The sequence below is a fragment of the Eurosta solidaginis genome, chromosome 5 (assembly GCF_040869045.1).
Source record: "Eurosta solidaginis isolate ZX-2024a chromosome 5, ASM4086904v1, whole genome shotgun sequence".
Lineage (NCBI taxonomy): Eukaryota > Metazoa > Arthropoda > Insecta > Diptera > Tephritidae > Eurosta > Eurosta solidaginis.
This window is the reverse complement of record NC_090323.1, coordinates 98,038,420-98,065,788: the sequence shown is the minus strand read 5'-3', so window position 1 is coordinate 98,065,788 and position 27,369 is coordinate 98,038,420. Positions and strand designations below refer to the sequence as shown.

At 38.6% G+C, this 27,369-nt stretch overlaps 1 protein-coding gene across 1 annotated transcript; it reads right to left on the bottom strand.

Moving 5' to 3' along the window:
• Positions 1-4,332: 4,332 nt before the first annotated feature.
• Positions 4,333-10,480, bottom strand: LOC137253305 (cell division cycle 5-related protein-like). The gene is made up of 5 exons (XM_067789990.1): positions 10,068-10,480; positions 9,799-10,006; positions 9,620-9,739; positions 5,347-5,731; positions 4,333-5,287 (listed from the first exon to the last, which is right to left on the bottom strand). The coding sequence occupies exons 1-3, from the start codon at positions 10,110-10,112 to the stop codon at positions 9,726-9,728; spliced, it is 267 nt and encodes an 88-aa protein (XP_067646091.1). The 5' UTR covers positions 10,113-10,480; the 3' UTR covers positions 4,333-5,287; positions 5,347-5,731; positions 9,620-9,725.
• Between the last annotated feature and the right edge of the window lie 16,889 nt (positions 10,481-27,369).

The following is a 27,369-nucleotide window of genomic DNA, read 5'->3' as shown; positions in this document are numbered from 1 at the left end:
TAAGGATGATATTTTCGCAGCTATAAAAGACCTAAAATGCTCCAAGCAATTATATGCTCATAATATCTCTGCTTTTTTTCTCAAACAATGCACGTCATCTATAGTGTATCCGCTACTTTTGTTGTTTAATTTGTCTCTTAGGTCAGGTCATTTTTTAGATTAATGGAAAGTGACTTCTGTTACTCCAGTTTTTAAGAGTGGGAGTAACAATCTGGTTTCGAACTATCGTCCCATCTCTAAAATTACTAATATTGCTAAATTAATTGAAATAATCATTAGTTCTAAATTGTCATTTGCTATCAAGCCCTATATTTCGTATACTCAACATTTTATACCGGGCAGATCTACGGTCACTAATCTAACTGTTTTCTCTAATTTTTGTTTTTCAGCCTTTGTTGAGGGCTTTCAGGTAGATACAATCTATACTGATTTGTCAAAAGCTTTTGATAGAGTGTCTCACGACTTATTAATTAAAAAACTTGAAAATTTTGGCTTTCATTCTACTTTCTTGTCATGGGTAAAATCATATCTAATAGATAGAATTAACTATGTTGTTGTTGATGGCGTAAAATCATTTTCATATAGAGCTACCTCTGGGGTTCCTCAAGGTAGTATGCTTGGTCCTCTTTTTTTTGTTATTTTCATCAACGATTGCTCAGAGTGTTTTTCCTTGTGTGAACATCTACTTTATGCCGATGATTTAAAAATTTTTAAAAAAATAACAAGCTTCTCTGATATTCAAATTATGCAAAATGAGGTTAACAAATTCCAGGAATGGTGTGATCGAAATATGATAATGATCAATATCGAAAAATGCTGCTCGGTCACCTTCAACAAAATTAGATTGCCACTCTAATCTTCGTACTCTATTTCTGGCTCTGTCCTCAGTTCTAGTTACAAAATCAAAGACCTTGGGGTTGTTTTTGACTCGAATTTCACGTTTATTGATCACTTGAATTACATTATACCTAAAGCTTATTCCTCTCTAGCTTTCATTAGACGGAATAGTTCTGAATTTAAGGATCCTTATACTAAAAAATTGCTGTTTAGTACATTTGTAAGATCCAAATTGGAAAAAGCTTCTATAATCTGGAATCCGTTTTATGATGTGCATTCCAATAGACTTGAACGTATACAAAAAAAGTTTCTAAAATTTGCATTAACCAGTATTAGGTTTATTATGCCTATTCCATCTTATATTCCGCGGTGCAGACTGATCAGTCGGTATACTCTTGCCAGTAGGCGATTGATATCTGGCTTAGTTTTTATTCGTGATGTTCTCAATGGGACTATTGATTGTCCGTTTTTATTGCGTTGTATTAAACTCAATGTTCCAGCCAGAAACTTACGACATCATGATTTATTTGCTATTGACCTCTGCAAAACCAGGTATGCCCAAAATGAACCAATTATCAGACTGCTATCGGAATTTAATTTGTTATGTAGAGAAATAAATTTAGATATATTTGTAAATCGCAATGAATTTAAAGAAAAACTTTCTATGTACTATTTTCAATATAATTTATAACCTATGTACGTCTTAGTCTGTAAGGTTACTAAACCATAGACTTAATCAATAAATAAATAAATAAATAAATATATGACGTAATCGTTATTATTTGATGATTTTTGAAGCTTCTAGCCGTAAAAAAGGGCAAAAATTACAGTTAAATGGGGTATATAATATATGTATATACCACCGATCTCTATGATTTTTTCAGACAACAATATATGCTATATACGTAAGCATTTGGTGAAATTTGAAGCTTCTAGCTGTTAAAATGGGGCAGAAATTGCGCAAAGTTTCTTATCTGAACAATCGGTTGTATGAGATATATACTATATATACCACCGATCTCAACGATTTTTTCAGACAACAATATATGCTATTTACGTAAGCATTTGGTGAACATTGAAGCGTCTAGCTGTTAAAATGGGGCAGAAATTGCACACAGTTTCTTATCTGAATAATCGGTTGTATGAGATATATACTATATATACAACCGGTCTCTATGATTTTTTCAGACAACAATGTATGCTATACACGTAAGCATTTGGTGAAATTTGAACACACCTAAACGAATTTAAGATAGATATAGAATAAAAAATAGGTAGGTACTTTGTGTGAGGATGCAAAGCTTCACTTTTTTTGTGGTCTGCTTGTAAAACTTATGACTACGAATCACGTATTTCAAAAATATATTACGTAAACGTAACTATTTGATGAAATTTGATGAATTTTGAAGCTTCTAGCCGTAAAAAATGACAGTTTATATGTGGTATATAATATATATACCACCGATCCCTATGATTTTTTCCGACAACAATATATGCTATACGTAAGCATTTGATGAAATTTGAAGCTTCTAGCTGTTAAAATAGGGCAGAAATTGCGCAAAGTTTCTTATCTGAACAATCGGTTGTATGAGATATATACTAAATATACAACCGATCTCTATCATTTTTTCAGACAACAATATATGCTATATACGTAAGAATTCGGTGAAATTTGAAGCTTCTAGCTGTTAAACTGGGGCTGAAATATATATATATATATATATACTATATATACCACCATATATACACTATATATACCACCAATCTTTATGATTTTTTCAAACAACAATGTATGCTACATACGTAAGCATTCTTTGAAATTTGAAGCCTCTAGCTCTTAAAATAGGGCAGTAATTACGAAAAGTTTCTTATCTGAACAATCGGTTGTGGGGGATATATGCTATATATACGATCGATCTCATAAATTTTTTCAGACAACAATATGCGCAATATACGAAAGTATATGGTGAAGTTTGAAGCTTCAATCTGTTAAATTGAGGAAGATATGACAAAAATCCTCTTTTTCTGAAAAATCGGTTGTATGGAGGATATATGCTATAGTGGTCCGATCAGGCCGGTTCCAACAAATGTGTAATCGGACACCCAAATACACCCGCTCACCAAATTTTATCAAGATATCTCAAAAATTGAGGAACTAGTTTGCATACAAACAGACAGACGGACATGGCTAAAACAACTCAGCTCTTCATCCTGATTATTTCGGTATACTTAATGGTGGGTCTGTCTATTTTCCTTTAAGGACTTACAATTTTGGGTTTCGTGGCGAAATTAATATACCATTTAATTTTCATGAAAGGTATAAAAATTAAGGCGGATTGACACAGCCGCTTTTGTTGTGTTGCATTCATTAATTAATCTGTCTGGCGAAGTATCGAAAAATTTACATAAATGCTTTGGTTGCGTCCCTGCAAAAACGCTCCACGTCATTTTGCTAGTCATTTTACGGTCATTGTGACTTTCTGCAGCGGTTATATTCATAGTCATTTTTGCATGGGCGGATTAGGTTTTGTGCCCAAATTTTCCGTTTCGTTCCTATTAATATGATCGTGCATTCCGCTCCCACCTATAGGATGTGAGCATAGTACTGTGCTACTCACACACGTCACAATGCTCGTCAAATGGCGGTCGTTTTTCCGTCATTTCACTCTACATTTTCGAGTCATTTGACAATCAATTTTACTGCGGTTTTACCATTTATATAAACGCCATATAACGTGAATTTTACCTGCAGATTTACTTTACCTGGAGCAGCCATATGAATAAAATATGAACCAAAAAAATTGAATTTTCAATATTTATTATTTTCAATATTATTATATATGTACATGAAATTGGAACTTATATTAAACCAGTTCATATAAAACAGAAGAACTTTAATAATAAATAAACTCGCTTAATTGGTGTTTGTTTTCCAATTGAAATCTCTTCTAAGCGAGAAAAAAATTATATTAAGCTTTTGAAAAAACTCCAATTATTTGAATAATCTACAACTTAAAGCTTAGTAGAAATTCAGATCAAGAATATTCAAAGGTGTCATGGATCCGATTGCTGTCGTAATTGAAGAACTTAAAAATGTACGACTATTAATTGAGTCAGACTTATTATTGTTCTAAATCTAATCATTCAAGCAATAATTCTGCAACCCTTAGCAGGAGTATTGATTGGTTTCAAATCTAATTCCGACAGCAATCGTATCACGACATCCCTTATTATATATGCATATGAAATTGTAACTTAAATTAATACAGTTCATATAAAGAAAAGTATTTTGATAATAAATAAACTCGCTTGATTGGTTTTCGTTTTTCAATTGAAATCTTTTCAAAGCGAACAGAAAATAATTTTAAGCTTTAGAAAAAACTCTAATAATTCGAATCAATTTAAATCTACAACTAAAAGCTAATTAGAAATTCAGATTAGATTTATTCTTTTTTTTCAGATCAAGAATATTCAAAGGTGTCGTGGAATCCGATTGCTGTCGTATTTGAATTTGAAAGTAATAAAGTAAAGTAAAATATGAATTTAAAAATGTAGGACTAGTAATTGAGTCAGACTTATTATTGGTCTAAATCTAATCATTCCAGCAATAATTCTGCAACCCTTAGCAGAAATATTGATTGGTTTCAAATCTAATTCCAACAGCAATCGTATCACGACATCCCTTATTATATATGCACGTGATATTGCAACTTAAATTAATACAATGGATATAAAGAAAAGTAAGTACTTTAATAATAACATAAACTCTCTTAATTGGTTTTTGTTTTCCAATTGAAATCTTTTCTAAGCGAGCAGAAAATAATTTTAAGCTTTAGAAAAAACTCCAATTATTTGAATAATCTACAACTTAAAGCTTAGTAGAAATTCAGATTAGGTTTACTCGTTTTTCAGATCAAGAATATTCAAAGGTGTCGTGGAATCCGATTGCTGTCGTAATTGATGAACTTAAAAATGTACGACTTGTAATTAAGTCTGACTTATTATTGTTCTAAATATAACTATTCAAGCAATAATTCTACAACCCTTAGCAGGAGTATTGATTGGTTTCAAATCTAATTCCGACAGCAATCGTATCAAATCCCTTATTATATATGTACGTGATATTGCAACTTAAATTAATACTGTTGATATAAAGAAAAGTAAATACTTTAATAATAAATAAACTCTCTTAATTGGTTTTTGTTTTCCAATTGAAATCTTTCCTGTGCAAGCACATCGCTAACCTGCGTTGGCAAAAGATATGATTATACTGTCTTCGATAGATAGTCGGACGAGCCGCTACTCGGCGAAGTAGAGATGACCGTTGTGTCGGTGGCAGCTGTTACAACAGCAGTTTCTAATTTTACACCATCCGTACAGTGTGATGAATGCTTCACTGCCTTTTCCAATTGCTTGGCGCCAGCAATTTTTGCTGTTTGTAAAGCTTTAGCTGTAATGCAAATATATAGATGGGTTAAAGTGGTTTTCGTATGTTATTCAACAACTCACCCTATACCATCATCACAGCCTCCTCATCGATTTTGAATATGTGTACTGTTTCAGTATTCAGACCCAGTTCGTTTGGTGCAATATTTTCGATTTGATGAATATGTATACTATCCGTTAGGCAGACAATTAGGTGCAATCGATTCATTCATATACTGTGGGTATTTGAGCCGTAGACGCAATGGCAGATATTTTGATTCTTTTTGAAGTGTAACATTTGTAAACAGTTGGGTTTCTCTGCTCTCACCATCACCACTAGAGAGCTATTGAAGACACGCTCGACCAAGATAATATGTGAGATTTACACGCATAGATTTCTTCCACCTTTTCACAACTATTGATGGAGAAAATGCGAAAGCCATATTTACCATCCAATACCGAAATAGAACTGTAGAGGAAGAAACATTTTAAAAAATTTCATAAAATCAAAAAATGATAGTTGTGCTAAAATGGGGTAACGTATTGTATATTAAAGTATAGCGAAGCCTCAGCGGCTTTGTCCTGGTGAAAATTGAGTTTGAATAGGTTCTATTCTTCATTCTTAGAGACATGTACGAAGGTACCTGGTAAGATATTAAAAATCCTCAACGCTTTTTTTGCTATAACTTAAAAAACCTCATATTCAAACTTCTGCTTAAATTCTACATATCAATAGCTACCTTTACCACCAGGAGTCACTATTGCTTCTACGCCTATGCTATTGTTTCCTACATCGATGAGCTTTGTAATAAAATAAACAGCTATCTCCCCAATCTCTCCAGTTTTGTCGCCTCGAGAAACTTGATATTTTCACCAACCAAATCATCGGTGACCTTATTTAAAACATGACCGCGCCACATGTCGACCATATGGCATTACCCTACCGACTGTCTTACACCCTAAAATTTTGGGTGTGACTTTCGATCAGGATCTACATCTTGGAGAGCATGAACTAGCAATTGTAACGAAAATCGTTTTTGGTGTGAGGGCTTAGCCGATCTCCATAGCGCCCGACTATGAGGAGGAGCTGTTTAGGACTGGCATCTACGCCGTTTCGCCTCATAGGAGGGCGGCGGGATATCGGTGACCATGAACTGCCAACCCCCTAATCCAGGGTGTTATGCGGACCGTGCCTATTGACAGATTTGTAGCCAGGGGATAAATTCGGCTGTATTCGAACGGAGCCTTCCCGATACTGGACCACTTCGGGAAGTATTGATGGCCTTACCACAGTAAAGGGCGCTGCCGTGGCTGACGGTTCTTTCCCCGTATATAATACTGGACCGCTGAGCCCGCCTTGTCGGGCTGGTGGTCGTACGACCAAGGTGAACGACTCATTACCTAATTTTCATAAGGACGATGATAAGAAGAGTACTGAGCCGCAAGCCAAGGACGACAAATACGCATTAAGCGATGCGTCGGACTCGGGGACGAGAGTAGTGCTAATTCAATGAACTCCGTGTTAGAGAAGCACACAAATGAAAAAGGAGTAGAAGAGTGGAGAAGGGTACGGAGCAAAGAGCTCTCTCGAAGTACCGTGCAGTACTAGGAATTGTAAAACGCTTGGGAGTAGTGGTGGACCCAACAGAAGAGGAGATCGAGCGCTTGGCATGGGCTTATCAGGCGGTAGAAGTAGGTCGAAGGCAGTTTAAATGGTTTGCTGCGAGAAACCCTCGCTTCTGCAACCGGTATGAGGAGGAAGAAGCGTCGAATGGCAGAATGAAAACGCAACGTTCGGCGGAACGCGACAAGCCTGTTTCAAGAGCCAGAAAGGGCCCAGTCCCAGAGCCGCGACGCAGGGCAGTCCCATAGACAAGACAAGTAGGCCCAAAGCTGTAAGACAGATGGGCCCCAATAGCGAGGTAGCAACTACCTCGAAGGCTGCGAGTCAGAGGGAAGTTCCAACTATGGAAGTAGGAGATAAGCCAAAGGGAGATAACGCTAAGACTCCGACTTTCTAGGAGGTGCTAGAGGGAGCTAAGACTCCGGCTTTTTGGGAGGTGCCAAAGGGAAATAACACTAAGACGCCGGCTTTTGTCGAGAAGATGAGTGATGTGGCAAAGCAGTCACTGACTGTGGCGCTGGTTGATCGTAGCAGTCCTTTCCAACAGATGACTAGTGAAAGGTGGAGATCTGTAGAAAAGGAGCTTATTAGCTTAATGCATAAGATGATGCGGGAATAACCAAGTAAGCTCCTTCCAACCTTTGATTCGGGGGATGGTATAATGGTATGAGGATGATAGCGTGCGACAACATCGCGAGCTTGCGGTGGCTGGAGGAAGTGTTCCAAACCTCCAAAGGCAGGGCACGAACGCGCGTTTGGAGATGGTGGATAAAGCGCAAATCCCCAAGGTACCAAAAGTTAAGGTATGGATACCATGCCTGATGAAGTCGCAGGGTACACTGCGTCTTCTGCAGAATCAGAATCCGAACATACCGACACAGGATTGGAAGGTAACTGTATCTCGGCCTACGGAGGAAGGTCAGTTTTACATCTTCCAAGTAAACAAGCAGGCGGATGATATATTTAACACGCAGCTTGGAAAATTGTCCTTTGGTACAGGCAAAATTTATATGCGACTTAGGAAAAGAACTCCCGAGGATAAAATCCTAATACGCTGGAAGTGGGCGAAGTCGAAAAGGACCTCAAAAGCCTAAGGGAAAAAAAGACAGGTGGAGGTAGCCCACGTGTTAGAAGGGGACCAACAGCCAGATGGTGCTGCGAGTCGCACAGAGGAACACCCGGCACAACAGGTACAAGAGGCTGAAGGGGGCTTCGAACACTCTAAACCAAAAGGGCTAGGGGAGGACGACGACGTCACGATGAAGGTGCTGGAGGGGGATAAGCAGCCCATTGGTGCTGCGAGTCCTACAGATAAACCTCCAACACAGTAAAGTGGTGTCGAGCGAACTCCTCCTCCTAACGCGCTGATCCAGGAGCCGTGGCTTCCATCGGGAGGAAAGGTGTCTGGACTTAGCGCGCGCGGATTTGGAGTTTACTACGCGCAAACGGAAGGATGGGTGCGAGCTGTAGTAATGGTAAGGAAACAGCTGCATTCATATATGCTGCCTAATTACACTACTGAGGATCTCGTAGTGGTGGTGAAATCGCCGGGCTCAGATCGTACATGTCCGGCCATGCTACTAGTTTCAAGTAGGGCGGTCGTGGGATGGCTTAAAATAATATTCGATGGGTGCATAAACTGAGTCATGTACCGCACTCTTTTGTAGCTTTCCTACCAAAGGCGGGGAAGATCGGTCACGTGTATCACAAAGATTATAGACCCAATAGCTTAACATCATTTCTGCTCAAAACCTTTGAGAGGCTGATAGATGTGTACATAAAGTCCAACGTGGATGAAAAGCTGCTCTCCACAACACAACAGGCGTACACCAAAGGCAAGTCAGTAGACACCGCATTGCATAGGGTGGTAATAAGCATAGAAAAAGCCCTGGAATATAAGGAATATGCTCTAGAAGTCTTCTTAAGCATTGTCGGGGCTTTCTAAATGGGCGATTATTGATGGTCTTAATCACGTTAAAGTACATCCAGCCATACCCAGATGGATCGACTGCATGTTAAACTGCAGTAAGATTACATAGCAATGGGGATTGTACGCAGCCACGAAATTAGTGGACAGGGGCACTCCGCAGGGAGGGGTGCTATCACCTCTGCTGTGGACGCTGGTCATTAACCAACTGCTTAGGGGATTCTACGAGGGACCAGAAAAACTTACGGTTTACGCAGATGACGTTGCATATGGTCTTGTTTACAAAGAGGTACAAGGTCCCTAATTGGACCAGGCCTAAGCTATGAGGGGCGACCCTACGGGAGAAACCTTACACAAAATATTTAGGAATGATCCTAGACAGTAAGCTGTCATGGAAGCTCAACGTGGAGGAGAGGGTGAGGAAGGCTTCAACGGCACTTTATGCATGTAAAAGAATGCAAAAGAACCGGCATATACGATCAGAAGGAACTCGATGACGATGCCTCAAAACTAACAACCAAAAACAATAATTATCATTTCACTGACACAAATTTTATAGTTTTTTTTTGGAATTTGGACACAATGTTGTTGTTGTTTTTGTAGCGATAAGGTTGCTCTCCGAAGGCTTTGGGGAGTGTTATCGATGTGATGGTCCTTTGGCCGGATACAGATCCAGTACGCTCAGGTAACACAGCACCATTAAAATTCCAGCCCAACCATCTCGGCAACGATTTATGTGGCCACATTAAACCTTCAGGCCATCCCTCCCTACCCTAAGATTTTTTTCAATTTTTATTTTGACTTACCAGCAACAACAGAATCATGTTTAATTGTACGCCGCACAAGCATTATAGCATCATGTAACGAAGATCAGAGTTTCTTCCAAAAATTTTTTAACACTGCCACGTAAAATCAATGTACTTGTTCTAGTATTAACGCAACCTTTAAATAATTATAAACTATAAAAATGAAATTAATGCCAAACCTTGGAAAATGTTGAAACGTTCACCACCAACAAAATGCAAAAACTTTTCATCCTCCTCCCGTGACCATTCTGTCTTCTTTATGCTAGGATCAAGCCATTCGTACCAGCTTGCCTTACATTGCTTGGCAGATTTGCGGTGCAGCAGTGATGCAATACGTGACCACTGGTTTTTGCCATATTTCATTACAGCTGCTTTGAGGATTTCATCCTGAAAGTTATCAATTTAGTTAATAAACGGCCAAGAGTAACCAGTTGCGTCAAATGCTTACCTCAGTGTTTCTCCACACACCACCTTTTATCATAATTCGCGGCATGGTGCTATATAATTGTGAATTCTTTCGATGAGCACAAAAATCAAATCAAAAATTTTTGTCGAAATAAACAGCAAAAATCATTGTATACTAAAGACTTTGGGAAAATTTTTAGAATAGCACGCCCCGAGTTCGGGGTAAAACTTGGTATCAAATGAAAGAGGCAGTTCTCCCGATCACAAATATATATATTTTAAAGTGCGCAAACTTATAATTTAAAAGTTATTTGTTGTTAAAGTTTGCAAATTTCTATAGCACTTTAAATTACAATTTACACATCTTTCAAAACCTTAATCCACATACATATCTATATAAATTGGCAACGATAAACTTAAATTGCATTTTTGTATATTTCACATTTCATTTTTGCATTGTTTTCACTTATTATAAATCATTCGCGGTTTTGTAACAACATGCACATATATATATATATATATATATATATACATATATTTTATTGATGACATTACAAAGCTGTGCTGCCACATATATATACGTATACACATATAAAATTTGTATAGAAATTTGCAAACTTTAACACCAAATATCTTTTAAATTATAAGTTTGCGCACTCTAAAATATATATATATATGTGATCTGGAGAACTCCCTCTTAATTTTAAATCTTTCCGGAGATATTCCATTTAAAACTCTCAAAATTGAAAAAAATTTTCGACCACCAAATGTTTTGCTGTCTCTGCTGAATTAGAAATGGCGGATTTTTTTGCACGCAAAAATGACGTATTTTGCTATCCGTATGAAAATAATAGGTGCGAGAGAGCACGATACATTATGGGAAAGCTAAATTTGTCAACATGCTATTTCATTTGGAGAATTTTTCATTCCAAATCGTCACCCCTGTCAAAAATTCATGTGTCTGTTTGCGTTTTTGGTCACACGATTTTTGCAGGGGTGCCTACGCTTTGACAACGCCAAACGAAAACCAATGAAACGCCGTACGTTATCTTTGCTTTGAAGCGACCAAAGCGTTTATATAATTTTTCCGTTAGCATTTGTGTAAACAGCCTTAGAAGTGAAATTTTTCCATGTTAAACGTGTGGGGCTTTATATTTTGACTCTAATTTAAATAAATTTTGCTTTCCGTATGTTTCCGCATTTTTGCAGGCTACAAATCTTCTAGTATTCTTATTTCTGTAGAAATATGTATATGCAACTATTTCATCTGTAAATACTACAAAGTTTTATTGGTAATAGTCTAGTTGAGGGGTCGACTGCTAATACGCTACCAAAACTATGGAGAGGGGTGGCAAAAGACGCGTATTAATCTCGAGAACAATAATCCGGTGGCGGAAAAGAAAAATTTTATGTATGTCCGGAGATATTTGCAGTTGAATTTGGCGATTTTCATGTGGTTGTTGTTGTGTTTGTACCCACAAAAAAAATTGTGCATCAATATGGCGGTAGCCACGGTTATACCACACGCCCGGACTTGGCATGGCGTAGCCCAGGGTTATTTTTTATAAGCGCGGCCGAAGGCCGCCAACTCAGAAAGGTGTTCTGCGCAAAAATACTATGGATCCCACCCCCGGTTTCGGAGGTACCAGCGGGTCTTTTTTCGGGTTTTCGTTAATATCTTTTGAACGAGTTAATATTTTTATTTTCCGCCTCCGGATTATTAATACTGATGTCAAGACGCGTCGTTTGACACCTATCTCAATATTTTTGGTAGCGTATTAGCAGTCGACCCCTCAACTAGACTATTACCGTTTTATTATACTATGAAATGCTACTCAGCTTGAAGTAATCTTACCTACCAAAAATGCAACTCTAGACCTAAGGTTTGCATCAGGTGAGCGAGGCTGTTTGTAGTTTTGACGTTTATCGCTTAGTTAACATACTTGTATAGGTACACTATGATAAGAATAACCAACATTCTTACCGGAACAACGCTCTGCCAATTCGTCAATTCATTTCGGAAATAGTATGTATCCATGAATGAATGTCCCTGTGAACGACCCAAACACGGTTGCCACTCGACGAGATTTGCTCTTGTCTTTTCTTACGCCGTAAACACATTGCGCGCGATCCCATGGGATCACAAGTGGGATGCGTGGGATCCAACAAACTCGAGTGTTAGTACCCGAACAAAAAAAAAAAAAAACTAACGAAATACACGAAAAAAACAGCCTATTTCATTGAAAACAAACGAGCCAGTTTGTATTTCGATAGGGTTTTCTGACATTTGACCGTTTTTTTTTTATTTTTTTCTGAAAAATGAAAATTTTGTTTTATTTTGAAAATTTGGTGCATAAAAACACAATCAAAATCAACTTTCTTATGAAAAAAGTGAACCACTCAAGACCGAAATAATTTTCGCGGGTTATTTGCATTGTTTTTATTGTTAAAAGGGTTAATGCAAAAATAAAATGTAAAACAAAAACAAAAACATGTTAAACTCACTAACTTTGGGGGAATAGTTGTCTCGCTTTCACGATAGCAATGTTCCGATAAAGTTTCGTCAGTTTTTTAGCATAGAATCCAAGCAAGAATAAAGTAGCGTCATATATGCTTTAGAGATTACAAACAAGGAAAAATTTGAGTTTTTCGATAAGATGATCCAAGTTCATATCGTGTCAGAACTTACACGTGAATTTCCTCAACCAAGTTCATAACATGACCATTAGGTATCATTACGCTGCCCAAATGGGCAGCACCGCACAGCTGTCTCATTCAAATACGTGGAAAAGGTAACAGCTGACAGTTTCACAAATTACCACACTCGATAGTGTATGCTATCCCCGCCAGGGTAGTTTTGAAGTCAACAAACACACCACAATTTGTGATTCTCGCCCCAAAATTGCCAATTCAATACAAATAGTGTTCCAGGGTGTCAATTCCCTAACTGTGAAAAACTGAAAAATGTACACTCATTGAAAACTCAATTGCACACACAATTTACACCTTAAATTTTCATGCGACTCTGTAAATTATTGTGTACATTGTTTTGCTGAATGAGCACTGAATGTAAAAGTCTTATGTCAGTGAGAAAATATTCATCAAACGCCATGAAAACAAAAAAGTCATTCTGCAACAGTGCATATGAGTTTTGAATGTCAGAATAGTGTACAGTGGCTGCCAAGAAAACTCACGAAGTTTTTATCAGTGAGTGTTTTTGTTCACAGTTTTTCTTTACAGAATCAGAATTTCAAAGTTTACACAATTTCTTGTGTACACTTTAATACTCACAGTAGCGAATAGGGCCCCAGGCAGGCGAATGAGGAAGACTTTTACGCCTGTAACACATTTCTTTTTAACGACGTCGCTTAAATGATAATTTATTAACCAGCTCTGAATAAGAAAGAGCATTGAAAATACACGGGTAACCCGTGATACCATATTTTACACAAATGATAGGGCATATAAACGCTGATTGCCTGCATTAGGAAAGGAACCAAATGGGAAAAAATACAAGTGTCTTAATTTATGTTCGGTAATTTTATTTTCACTGTTTTTGACAGTTTTCAATATCAAAATTTTCATGCGTACTACCTAAATACAAGTTTACAAAGGTATAATAGTGTTTCAACCACCAAAACCATATCATTATCTCTGCAGGATAACCCAATAAGACTATTCATTCCTCAAGAAGCCCTTTATCACGAGTACGCCAACCACAATCTCAGCTAATTAAGCTCCTAGTCTCCGCTCATACGCCACCCAACAACAACAATTAGGAACGCCAAAAAAAGACAAATAAATAACAAATTCCCGTTCCAGAATGACGGGTTTCTGGGTTACAAGCAACAAAACAGAACAACGCTTAGATAAATTCACTGTCTCCTGCCGCTTATGAAAAAAAAAAAAAAACACGGAATACGATTATGCCCGATCTACAGGGGAATGTTGGCAGAAGAACGCCTCCGGACCGTTCCAATACACCGCCACTGCCTTAACTGTTTCTCGCCCTTCCATCGATGTCCAAGCAGCGACCGTTGTCGCCGCTGCCAGGAACCACATCATACTTCGCTGCATATGGAAGAGGAGCAAGCGCGGCCACGGACTATATAATGCGAAGATCGCGACGATGAAACGAGCGTCGACGAGGTGCTCTCCATACATATCACCGAGGACACAGGATCATGGGCTCAACAGGTAGCAGATGAAGAAAAGGAAATGGAAGAGTTCGCTAGAAGTACAGCAGCCTTAACCATCGCTCCAATGACCAGCGGAGAAGCACAACCCTTCCGACCACTGCTTCAACATGAGAAGCGGAACGCAATTCCGGACCAGGTACAAAGGAAACATGGGGATGGCGCCGAGCCGCGTCCGTTCCGCTCGACCCGACGTAAAGAAGGTACCACCACCACTATAGTTCCACGTCAGGCGATCTCTACCGGCTTCAGAACAGGACGATTGCGGGAAACCCACGTAGCGATGACGATCACCCGATCGCTCCTACGGCGATCGTACGAATAGAGGCAGGTGGGCGCCTTCACTTGGTGCGCGCACTGCTTGATCCCTGCGCTCCGACGTACGTGATTGACGCGGATTTATCTCATGACCTCCAAATCGAACGACTCAACATGGCAAGACACACCAAGTGTACCTTTGTGTTGCGCGGGAAGTACGGAGTTACGGACAGAATCACGACCCAGGCTACCGTGGTAGCACGAAATGCGTGCCTGAACCCAACCGCGACGATTGATTCCTCGGTCGCCGCATCGTTCCAATTTATGAAACTCGCCGACCCACGTTTTATCGATCCTCACCGGTCCTACTGATCCTCGGTGCCGACGTCTACGTTAACATTATGGTCAGTGGCACAACCCCGGCAACGGCAATGGGCTCCTCATGCAGCCGACAGTCTTTGGACTGGTCATTTCAGGGGCATTCCAGCAATAACGTTCTGGCATCGCTCTCACAACTACATCTAGGTTTATAGAATTTGTATGCCGATCACAAAAATTTACATCTAATTAACAAGGTGCATTAGAACCAAGCAACCCCACGTACATAATCACTAACTTCCCTTTTTTATTCACAGCTCGCTTTGTTTCGACGTCTCGTACGCCATTTATAAAGCTCTGAATCTTTATCATGTCAGTGTATTCCACGGCTGCGTCCGCTTTTGCTAAATGTGCCAGCCTTTCAACATCCGACGGAAACTCTTGCAATGTTTCACCAGGCCTCAGGGAGCGATTCTGTAACTCCATTTGGTATATCTGTCTCCTATGCTCAGTTCCGTATATTCTCTCTAGAGCGCCCATCAATGCTTCATAACAGTTCCGTTCGCCCTCTGGAATGGTTTGTAAAATCTCAGCTGCAGGCCCTTTCAATGCCATGAACAGTACAGCAACTTTATCTTCAGCATTCCAGTTGTTCACTGCAGCGGCCTTCTCAAATTGTAGCTTAAAGACCTGGAAAGGAACAGAACCGTCAAAGGATGATGTTTTTACCTTTGGATTACTCGCTGAAACTGCTGGGCGATTTAGTTGCAACTCCTGTATACGATCTTTCAAAGCATCCATCTCGGCCTCCATTTTATCTTGTCGTTCACTAAAAGCCTCCAGCTGCGATGAGACTTTTGTTTCATGTGCCTCCAGCTTCGTTGGGAGACGCTCTTCCAGTGCTTCGAGTTGTTATGTTATGCGTGCCCCTTGCTCTTTTAATTGTTCTGCAATTCGTGACGCCATGTGTGTTTTCTGTTCACACAATTGTGCTTCAAGCTTCGATGTGATGCGTGTCTCCTGCGATTCCAGTTGGGATGACATTTGTGACAACATTTCTGACATACCCGACGACATTGATGTTACTGTCGATGTTTGTGCAGATATTGCAGCCAAAATCATGATCAAGCCTGTGCTCGTAACTGTCTGCGATGTTTCGCTTTTCTCTTCAATTTTTGTTGTTGTCTCGTCCCCATCAGAATAAAAGATATACTCGTCTACATCAATTTCTTGCGACTCCATTACCTCTCGTAGCTGTGCTTGAAGTTCGATCTTATTGGTGGTTGTATTCAATCCACGGTTCTCCAACTCCTTTTTCAGTTACTGGATCCTCAATTCACTCAACTTTGCAATGCCCAAGATGTATTCCCAATCTTCGGAACTTATTCAACAATTCCTCTTCTGACACCAATTGTAACGAATTTATTGCAATTCCTCTTATTTGCAACCTTCCGCTAAGTTCGAATCACTAAACTGTTGAATAAATAACTCCACTCTTCAATAATGCAAAATGGCCTTTATTATAGTACTTCACAATAACACTTATACTTCGCTTACTGATAGCTTGCTTAACTCAAACTGATTTTCGCGCCTCTACTGTTGTCGCCTTTTATACTGTTTGGTTTACTCGTTGACATATCTAGGTGATTCTGTTCTAGAATCTACTAGTTGGTTATCTGCTATAAGTTTCTCAGCTATAACTACAGATGAACAATTTTTATAGCTTCTCTCACAGCTCATGCGCGTGTCTTTGTAAGCGACACTTCCGCAATTATAATTGCATATCTCAGATAAGATATCTGCATGTGTTTGTGCGTTGCTTCTCCGCTGCGTGTACGTACATATGTGTAGACATAATGATTGATTCTTTTATGTAGATACATAATGATTGATTTATGGATGTGCATACAAGTCACTCTTAGCATCGGCTTAGAGATGACAGTACCCCTTAGTGTTGCTAATATTCGTAACAATACTATATATACCATCATATATATATTATATATATCACCGATCTCTCTGATTGTTTTACACAACAATATATACTATATAAGTAAGCAATCGGTGAAATTTGAAGCTTATAGTTGTTAAAATTGGGTAGAAATTGCGAAGATTTTCTTACCTGAACGACCGGTTGTATGAGATATATACTATATATAAAACCGATCTCTATGATTTTTTCAGACAACAATATATGCAATATACGTAAGCATTCGGTGAAATTTGAAGCTTCTAGCTGTTAAAATTGGGCTGAAATTGTGAATATATATATATATATATATATTATTATATATGCTATATATACTATATATACAACCGATCTTTATGATTTTTTCAGACAACAATATATGCTATATACGTAAGCATTCGTTGAAATTGGAAGTCTCTATCTCTTAAAATAGGGCAGTAATTACGAAAAGTTTCGTATCTGAACAATCGGTTGTGGGGGACATATACTATATATACGACCGATCTCATCAATTTTTTCAGACAACAATATGTGCAATATAAGAAGTATATGGTGAAGTTTGAAGCTTCAATCTGTTAAACTGAGGAAGATATGACAAAAATCCTATTTTTCTGAAAAATCGGTTGAATGGAGGATATATGCTATAGTGGTCCGATCCGGCCGGTTCCGACTAATGTCTAATCGGACACACAAATACACCCGCTCACCAAATTTTATCAAGATATCTCAAAAATTGAGGGACTAGTTTGCATACAAACAGACAGACCGACAGACGGACATGGCTAAATCAACTCAGCTCTTCATCCTGATTATTTCGGTATACTTAATTGTGGGTCTACCTATTTTCCACTAAGAACTTACAATTTTGGGTTTCGTGACGAAATTAATATACCATTTCATTTTCATGAAAGGTATAAAAATAGGTAGGTACTCTGTGTGAGGATGCCAAGCTTCACGTTTTTTGTGGTCTGCATGTAAAAACTATGACTACGAATCGCCTATTTCAAAAATATATGACGTACACGTAACTATTTGATGAAATTTGATGAATTTTGAAGCTTCTAGCCGTAAGAAAGGGGCAAAAATTACAGTTTATATAGGGTATATAATATATATACCACCGATCTCAATGATTTTTCAGACAATAATATACGCTATATACGTAAGCATTCGTTGAAATTTGACCGATCTCATCAATTTTTTCAGACAACAATATGTGCAATATACGAAAGTATATGGTGAAGTTTGAAACTTCAATCTGTTAAACTGAGGAAATATGACAAAAATCCTCTTTTTCTGAAAAATCGGTTGAATGGAGGATACATGCTATAGTGGTCCGATCCGGCCGGATCCGACAAATGTCTAATCGGACACCCAAATACACCCGCTCACCAAATTTTATCAAGATATCTCAAAAATTGAGGGACTAGTTTGCATACAAACCGACAGACCGACAGACGAACAGGCGGACGTGGCTAAATCAACTCAGCTCTTCATCCTGATTATTTCGGTATACTTAATGGTGGGTCTTAATGGTAGGTACTTTGTGTGAAGATGCAAAGTTTCAGGTTTTTTGTGGTCTGCGTGTAAAAACTATGACTACGAATCACGTATTTCAACAATATATGACGTAAACGTAACTATTTGATGAAATTTGATGAATTTTGAAGCTTCTTGCCGTAAAAAAGGGCAAAAATTACAGTTTATGTGGGGTATATAATATATATACCACCGATCTCTATGATTTTTTCAGACAACAATATATGCTATATACGTAAGCATTTGGTGAAATTTGAAGCTTCTAGCTGTTAAAATGGGGCAGAAATTACGCAAAGTTTGTTATCTGAACAATCGGTTGTATGAGATATATACTATATATACCACCGATCTCAATGATTTTTTCAGACAACAATATATGCTATACACGTAAGCATTTGGTGAAATTTGAACATATCTAAACGATTTTTAAGATAAATATAAAATAAAAAGTAGGTAGGTACTTTGTGTGAGGATGCAAAGCTTCACGTTTTTTGTGGTCTGCTTGTAAAATCTATGACTACGAATCACGTATTTTAGAAATATATGACGTAAACGTAACTATTTGATGAAATTTGAAGCTTCTAGCCGTAAAAAATTACAGTTTATATGTGGTATATAATATATATACCACCGATCTCTATGATTTTTTCAGACAACAATATATGCTATATACGTAAGCATTTGGTGAAATTTGAAGCTTCTAGCTGTTAAAATGGGGCAGAAATTGCGCAAATTTTCTTATCTGAACATTCGGTTGCATGAGATATATACTATATATACAACCGATCTCTACCATTTTTTCAGACAACAATGTATGCTATATACGTAAGCAATCTTTGAAATTTGAAGCCTCTAGCTCTTAAAATAAGGCAGTAATTAGAAAAGTTTCTTATGTGAACAATCGGTTGTGGGGGATATATACTATATGTACGACCGATCTCATAAATTTTTTCAGACAACAATATGTGCAATATAGGAAAGTATATGGTGAAGTTTGAACCTTCAATCTGTTAAATTGAGGAAGATATGACAAAAATCCTCTTTTTCTGAAAAATCGGTTGTATGGAGGATATATGCTATAGTGGTCCGATCCGGCCGGTTCCAACAAATGTCTAATCGGACACCCAAATACACCCTCTCACCAAATTTTATCAAAATATCTCAAAAATTGTGGAACAAGTTTGCATACAAACAGACAGACGGACAGGCGGACATGGCTAAATCAACTCAGCTCTTCATCCTGATTATTTCGGTATACTTAATGGTGGGTCTATCTATTTTCCTTAACTTACAATTTTGGGTTTCGTAACGAAATTAATTGGCGGTCACCGTGGTGTGATGGGTAGCGTGCTCCGCCTATCACACCGTATGCCCTGGGTTCAACTCCCGGGCAAAGCAACATCAAAATTTTAGAAATAAGATTTTTCAATTAGAAGAAAATTTTTCTAAGGGGGGTCGCCCCTCGGCAGTGTTTGGCAAGCACTCCTGGTGTATTTCTGCCATGAAAAGCTCTCAGTGAAAACTCATCTGCTTTGCAGATGCTGTTCGGAGTCGGCATAAAACATGTAGGTCCCGTCCGGCCAATTTGTAGGGAAAATCAAGAGGAGCACGACGCAAATTGGAAGAGAAGCTCGGCCTTAGATCTCTTCGGAGGTTATCGCGCCTTACATTTATTTATAACGAAATTAATATACCATTTCATTTTCATGAAAGGTATAAAAATTAAGGCGGATTTACACAGGCGCTTTTGTTGTGTTGCATTCATTAATTCATCTGTCTGGCGAAGTATCGAAAAATTTACATAAATGCTTTGGTTGCGTGCCTACGCTTTGACAACGCAAAACGAAAACCAATGAAACGCCGTACATTATCTTTGCTTTGAAACGACCAAAGCGTTTATATAATTTTGCCCTTATGCATTTGTGTAAACAGCCTTAGAAGTGAAATTTTTCCATGTTAAACGTGTGGCGCTTTATATTTTGACTCTAATTTAAATAAATTTTGCTTTCCGTATGTTTCCGAATTTTTGCAGGCTACAAATCTTCTAGTATTCTTATTTCCGTGGAAATATGTATATGCAACTATTTCATCTGTAAATACTACAAAGTTTTATTATACTATGAAATGCTACTCAGCTTGAAGTACTCTTACCCACCAAAAATGCAACTCTAGACCTGAAGTTTGCATCAGGTGAGCGAGGCTGTTTGTAGTTTTGACGTTTATCGCTTAGTTAACATACTTGTATAGGTACACTATGATAAGAATAACCAACATTCTTACCGGAACAATGCTCTGCCAATTCGTCAATTCATTTCGGAAATAGTATGTATCCATGAATGAATGTCCTTTTGAACGACCCAAACACGGTTGCCACTCGATGCTCTTGTCTTTTCTTACGCCGTAAATACATTGCGCGCGATCCCATGGGATCAGAAGTCGGATCCGTGGGATCCAACAAACTCGAGTGTTAGTACCCGAACAAAAAAAAAAAAACTAACGAAATACACGAAAAATACAGCCTAGTTCATTGAAAACAATCGAGCCAGTTTGTATTTCGATAGAGTTTTCTGACATTCGACCTTTTTTCTTAATTTTTTTTTTTGACAAATGAAAATTTTGTTTTATTTTGAAAATTTGGTGCATAAAAACACAATCAAAATCAACTTTCTGGTGAAAAAAGTGAATTTGCATTGTTTTTATTGTTAAAAAGGTTAATGCAAAAATAAATGTAAAACAAAAACAAAAACAAAAACATGTTAAGCTCACTAATTTTGGGGAAATAGTTGTCTCGCTTTCATGATAGCAATGTTCCGATAAAGTTTCGTCAGTTTTTTAGCATGGAATCCAAGCAAGAATAAAGTAGTGTCATATATGCTTTAGAGATTACAAACAAGGAAAAATTAGATTTTTTCGATAAGATGATCCAAGTTCATATCGTGTCAGAACTTACACGTGAATTTCCTCAACCAAGTTCATGACATGACCATTAGGTATCATTACGCTGCCCAAATGGGCAGCACCGCACAGCTGTCTCATTCAAATACGTGGAAGAGATAACAGCTGACAGTTTCACAAATTACCACACCCGATAGTGTAGGCTATCCCCGCCAGGGTTGTGTTGAAATCAACAAACACACCACAATTTGTGATTCTCACCCCATAATTGCCAAATCAATAAAAATAGTGTTCCAGAGGGTCAATTCCCTAACTGTGAAAAAATGAAAAATGTACACTCATTGAAAACTCATTTGCACATACAATTTACACCTTAAATTTTCATGCGATTCTGTAAATTATTGTGTACATTGTTTTGCTGAACGAGCGCTGAATGTAAAAGTCTTATGTCAGTGAGAAAATATTCATCAAACGCCATGAAAACAAAAAAGTCATTCTGCAATAGTGCACATGAGTTTTGAATGTCAGAATAGTGTACACTGGCTGCCAAGGAAACTCACAAAGTTTCTATCAGTGAGTTTTTTTGTTCACAGTTTTGCTTTACAGAATTAGAATTTCAAAGTTTACACAATTTCTTGTGTACACTTTAAAACTCACAGTTAGCGAATAGGGCCCCAGGTAGGCGAATGAGGAAGACTTTTAGGCCTGTGGAACATTTCTTTTTAACGACGTCGCTTAAACGATAATCTTATTAACCAGCTCTGAATCACAAATAGCATTGAAAATACACGGGTAACGGCATATAAACGGGATAGGGCATATAAACGCTGATTGCCTGCATTAGGAAAGGAACCAAATGGGAAAAAATGCAAGTGTCTTAATTTATGTTCGGTAATTTTATTTTCACTGTTTTTGATTGTTTTCAATATCAAAATTTTCATGCCGATGAAAAGATTCAACAAAATTGAATATACCGTTAGACGTACTACCTAAATACAAGTTTATAAAGGTATATTAGTATTTCAACCACCAAAACCATATCATTGTCTCTGCAGGATAACCCAATAAGACTATTCATTCCTCAAGAAGCCCTTTATCCCTAGTAGGCCAACCACAATCTTAGCCAATTAAGCTCCTAGTCTCCGCTCATACGCCACCCAACAACAACAATTAGGAACGCCGACAAAAGACAAATAAATAACAAATTCCTGTTCCAAATGACGGGTTTCTCGGTTAAACGCAACAAAACAGAACAACGCGTAGATAAATTCACTGTCTCCTGCAACTTGTGAAAAAAAAAAAACACGGCATACGATTATGCCCGATCCACAGGGGAATGTCGGCAGAAGAACGCCTTCGGACCGTTCTAATACACCGCCACTGCCCTAACTGTATCTCGCCTTCCATGGATTGGAAATATGTCCAAGCAGCGACCGTTGTCGCCGCTGCCAGGAACCACATCATACTTCGCTGCATATGGAAGAGGAGCAAGCGCGGCCAAGGACTATACAATGCGAAGATCGCGACGATGAAACGAGCGCCGACGAGGTGCTCTCCATACACATCACCGAGGACACACGATCATGGGCTCAACAGGTAGCAGATGAAGAGAGGGAAATTGAAGAGTTCGCTAGAAGTACAGCAGCCTTAAACATCGCTCCAATGGCCAGCGGAGAAGCATGACCCTTCCGACCACTGCTTCAACATGAGAAGCGGAACGCAATTCCGGAGCAGGTACAAACGAAACAGGGGGATAGCGCGGAGACAAGTCCTTTCCGCTCACCGCACCGCAATGCCAGTGGGCGCCGGGGCGGCGCGGAGCCGCGTCCGTTCCGCTCGACCCGACGCTCCACTGACAGAGCGGCCCAGTATCCGCCGCGTAAAGAAGGTACCACCACCACTATAGTTCCCCATCAGGCGATCTCTACCGGCTTCAGAACAGGACAATTGCGGGAAACCCACGTAGCGATGACGATCACCCGATCGCTCCTACGGCGATCGTACCAATAGAGGCAGGGGGTGCCTTCACTTGGTGCGCGCTCTGCTTGATCCCTGCGCTCCGGCGTACGTGATTGACGCTCATTTATCTCATGACCTCCACATCGAACGACTCAACATGGCAAGACACACCAAGTGTACCTTGGTGTTGCGCGGGAAGTACGGAGTTACGGACAGAATCACGACCCAGACTACCGTGTTAGCACGACATGCACGCCTGAACCCAACCGCAACGATTGCTTCCTCGGTCGTCGCATCGTTCCAATTCATGAAACTCGCCGACCCGACGTTTTATCGATCCGCACCGGTTCTACTGACCCTCGGTGCCGACGTCTACGCTAACATTATGGTCAGTGGCACAACCCCGGCAACGGTCAATGGGCTCCGCATGCAGCCGACATTCTTGAGACTGGTCATTTCAGGAGCGTTCCAGCAATAACGTTCTGGCATCGCTCTCACAACTACATCTAGGTTTATAGAATTTGTATGCCGATCACAAAAATTTACATCTAATTAACAAGGTGCATTAGAACCAAGCAACCCCACGTACATAATCACTAACTTCCCTTTTTTATTCACAGCTCGCTTTGTTTCGACGTCTCGTACGCCATTTATAAAGCTCTGAATCTTTATCATGTCAGTGTATTCCACGGCTGCGTCCGCTTTTGCTAAATGTGCCAGCCTTTCAACATCCGACGGAAACTCTTGCAATGTTTCACCAGGCCTCAGGGAGCGATTCTGTAACTCCATTTGGTATATCTGTCTCCTATGCTCAGTTCCGTATATTCTCTCTAGAGCGCCCATCAATGCTTCATAACAGTTCCGTTCGCCCTCTGGAATGGTTTGTAAAATCTCAGCTGCAGGCCCTTTCAATGCCATGAACAGTACAGCAACTTTATCTTCAGCATTCCAGTTGTTCACTGCAGCGGCCTTCTCAAATTGTAGCTTAAAGACCTGGAAAGGAACAGAACCGTCAAAGGATGATGTTTTTACCTTTGGATTACTCGCTGAAACTGCTGGGCGATTTAGTTGCAACTCCTGTATACGATCTTTCAAAGCATCCATCTCGGCCTCCATTTTATCTTGTCGTTCACTAAAAGCCTCCAGCTGCGATGAGACTTTTGTTTCATGTGCCTCCAGCTTCGTTGGGAGACGCTCTTCCAGTGCTTCGAGTTGTTATGTTATGCGTGCCTCTTGCTCTTTTAATTGTTCTGCAATTCGTGACGCCATGTGTGTTTTCTGTTCACACAATTGTGCTTCAAGCTTCGATGTGATGCGTGTCTCCTGCGATTCCAGTTGGGATGACATTTGTGACAACATTTCTGACATACCCGACGACATTGATGTTACTGTCGATGTTTGTGCAGATATTGCAGCCAAAATCATGATCAAGCCTGTGCTCGTAACTGTCTGCGATGTTTCGCTTTTCTCTTCAATTTTTGTTGTTGTCTCGTCCCCATCAGAATAAAAGATATACTCGTCCACATCAATTTCTTGCGACTCCATTACCTCTCGTAGCTGTGCTTGAAGTTCGATCTTATTGGTGGTTGTATTCAATCCACGGTTCTCCAACTCCTTTTTCAGTTACTGGATCCTCAATTCACTCAACTTTGCAATGCCCAAGATGTATTCCCAATCTTCGGAACTTATTCAACAATTCCTCTTCTGACACCAATTGTAACGAATTTATTGCAATTCCTCTTATTTGCAACCTTCCGCTAAGTTCGAATCACTAAACTGTTGAATAAATAACTCCACTCTTCAATAATGCAAAATGGCCTTTATTATAGTACTTCACAATAACACTTATACTTCGCTTACTGATAGCTTGCTTAACTCAAACTGATTTTCGCGCCTCTACTGTTGTCGCCTTTTATACTGTTTGGTTTACTCGTTGACATATCTAGGTGATTCTGTTCTAGAATCTACTAGTTGGTTATCTGCTATAAGTTTCTCAGCTATAACTACAGATGAACAATTTTTATAGCTTCTCTCACAGCTCATGCGCGTGTCTTTGTAAGCGACACTTCCGCAATTATAATTGCATATCTCAGATAAGATATCTGCATGTGTTTGTGCGTTGCTTCTCCGCTGCGTGTACGTACATATGTGTAGACATAATGATTGATTCTTTTATGTAGATACATAATGATTGATTTATGGATGTGCATACAAGTCACTCTTAGCATCGGCTTAGAGATGACAGTACCCCTTAGTGTTGCTAATATTCGTAACAATACTATATATACCATCATATATATATTATATATATCACCGATCTCTCTGATTGTTTTACACAACAATATATACTATATAAGTAAGCAATCGGTGAAATTTGAAGCTTATAGTTGTTAAAATTGGGTAGAAATTGCGAAGATTTTCTTACCTGAACGACCGGTTGTATGAGATATATACTATATATAAAACCGATCTCTATGATTTTTTCAGACAACAATATATGCAATATACGTAAGCATTCGGTGAAATTTGAAGCTTCTAGCTGTTAAAATTGGGCTGAAATTGTGAATATATATATATATATATATATTATTATATATGCTATATATACTATATATACAACCGATCTTTATGATTTTTTCAGACAACAATATATGCTATATACGTAAGCATTCGTTGAAATTGGAAGTCTCTATCTCTTAAAATAGGGCAGTAATTACGAAAAGTTTCGTATCTGAACAATCGGTTGTGGGGGACATATACTATATATACGACCGATCTCATCAATTTTTTCAGACAACAATATGTGCAATATAAGAAGTATATGGTGAAGTTTGAAGCTTCAATCTGTTAAACTGAGGAAGATATGACAAAAATCCTATTTTTCTGAAAAATCGGTTGAATGGAGGATATATGCTATAGTGGTCCGATCCGGCCGGTTCCGACTAATATCTAATCGGACACACAAATACACCCGCTCACCAAATTTTATCAAGATATCTCAAAAATTGAGGGACTAGTTTGCATACAAACAGACAGACCGACAGACGGACATGGCTAAATCAACTCAGCTCTTCATCCTGATTATTTCGGTATACTTAATTGTGGGTCTACCTATTTTCCACTAAGAACTTACAATTTTGGGTTTCGTGACGAAATTAATATACCATTTCATTTTCATGAAAGGTATAAAAATAGGTAGGTACTCTGTGTGAGGATGCCAAGCTTCACGTTTTTTGTGGTCTGCATGTAAAAACTATGACTACGAATCGCCTATTTCAAAAATATATGACGTACACGTAACTATTTGATGAAATTTGATGAATTTTGAAGCTTCTAGCCGTAAGAAAGGGGCAAAAATTACAGTTTATATAGGGTATATAATATATATACCACCGATCTCAATGATTTTTCAGACAATAATATACGCTATATACGTAAGCATTCGTTGAAATTTGACCGATCTCATCAATTTTTTCAGACAACAATATGTGCAATATACGAAAGTATATGGTGAAGTTTGAAACTTCAATCTGTTAAACTGAGGAAATATGACAAAAATCCTCTTTTTCTGAAAAATCGGTTGAATGGAGGATACATGCTATAGTGGTCCGATCCGGCCGGATCCGACAAATGTCTAATCGGACACCCAAATACACCCGCTCACCAAATTTTATCAAGATATCTCAAAAATTGAGGGACTAGTTTGCATACAAACCGACAGACCGACAGACGAACAGGCGGACGTGGCTAAATCAACTCAGCTCTTCATCCTGATTATTTCGGTATACTTAATGGTGGGTCTTAATGGTAGGTACTTTGTGTGAAGATGCAAAGTTTCAGGTTTTTTGTGGTCTGCGTGTAAAAACTATGACTACGAATCACGTATTTCAACAATATATGACGTAAACGTAACTATTTGATGAAATTTGATGAATTTTGAAGCTTCTTGCCGTAAAAAATGGCAAAAATTACAGTTTATGTGGGGTATATAATATATATACCACCGATCTCTATGATTTTTTCAGACAACAATATATGCTATATACGTAAGCATTTGGTGAAATTTGAAGCTTCTAGCTGTTAAAATGGGGCAGAAATTACGCAAAGTTTGTTATCTGAACAATCGGTTGTATGAGATATATACTATATATACCACCGATCTCAATGATTTTTTCAGACAACAATATATGCTATACACGTAAGCATTTGGT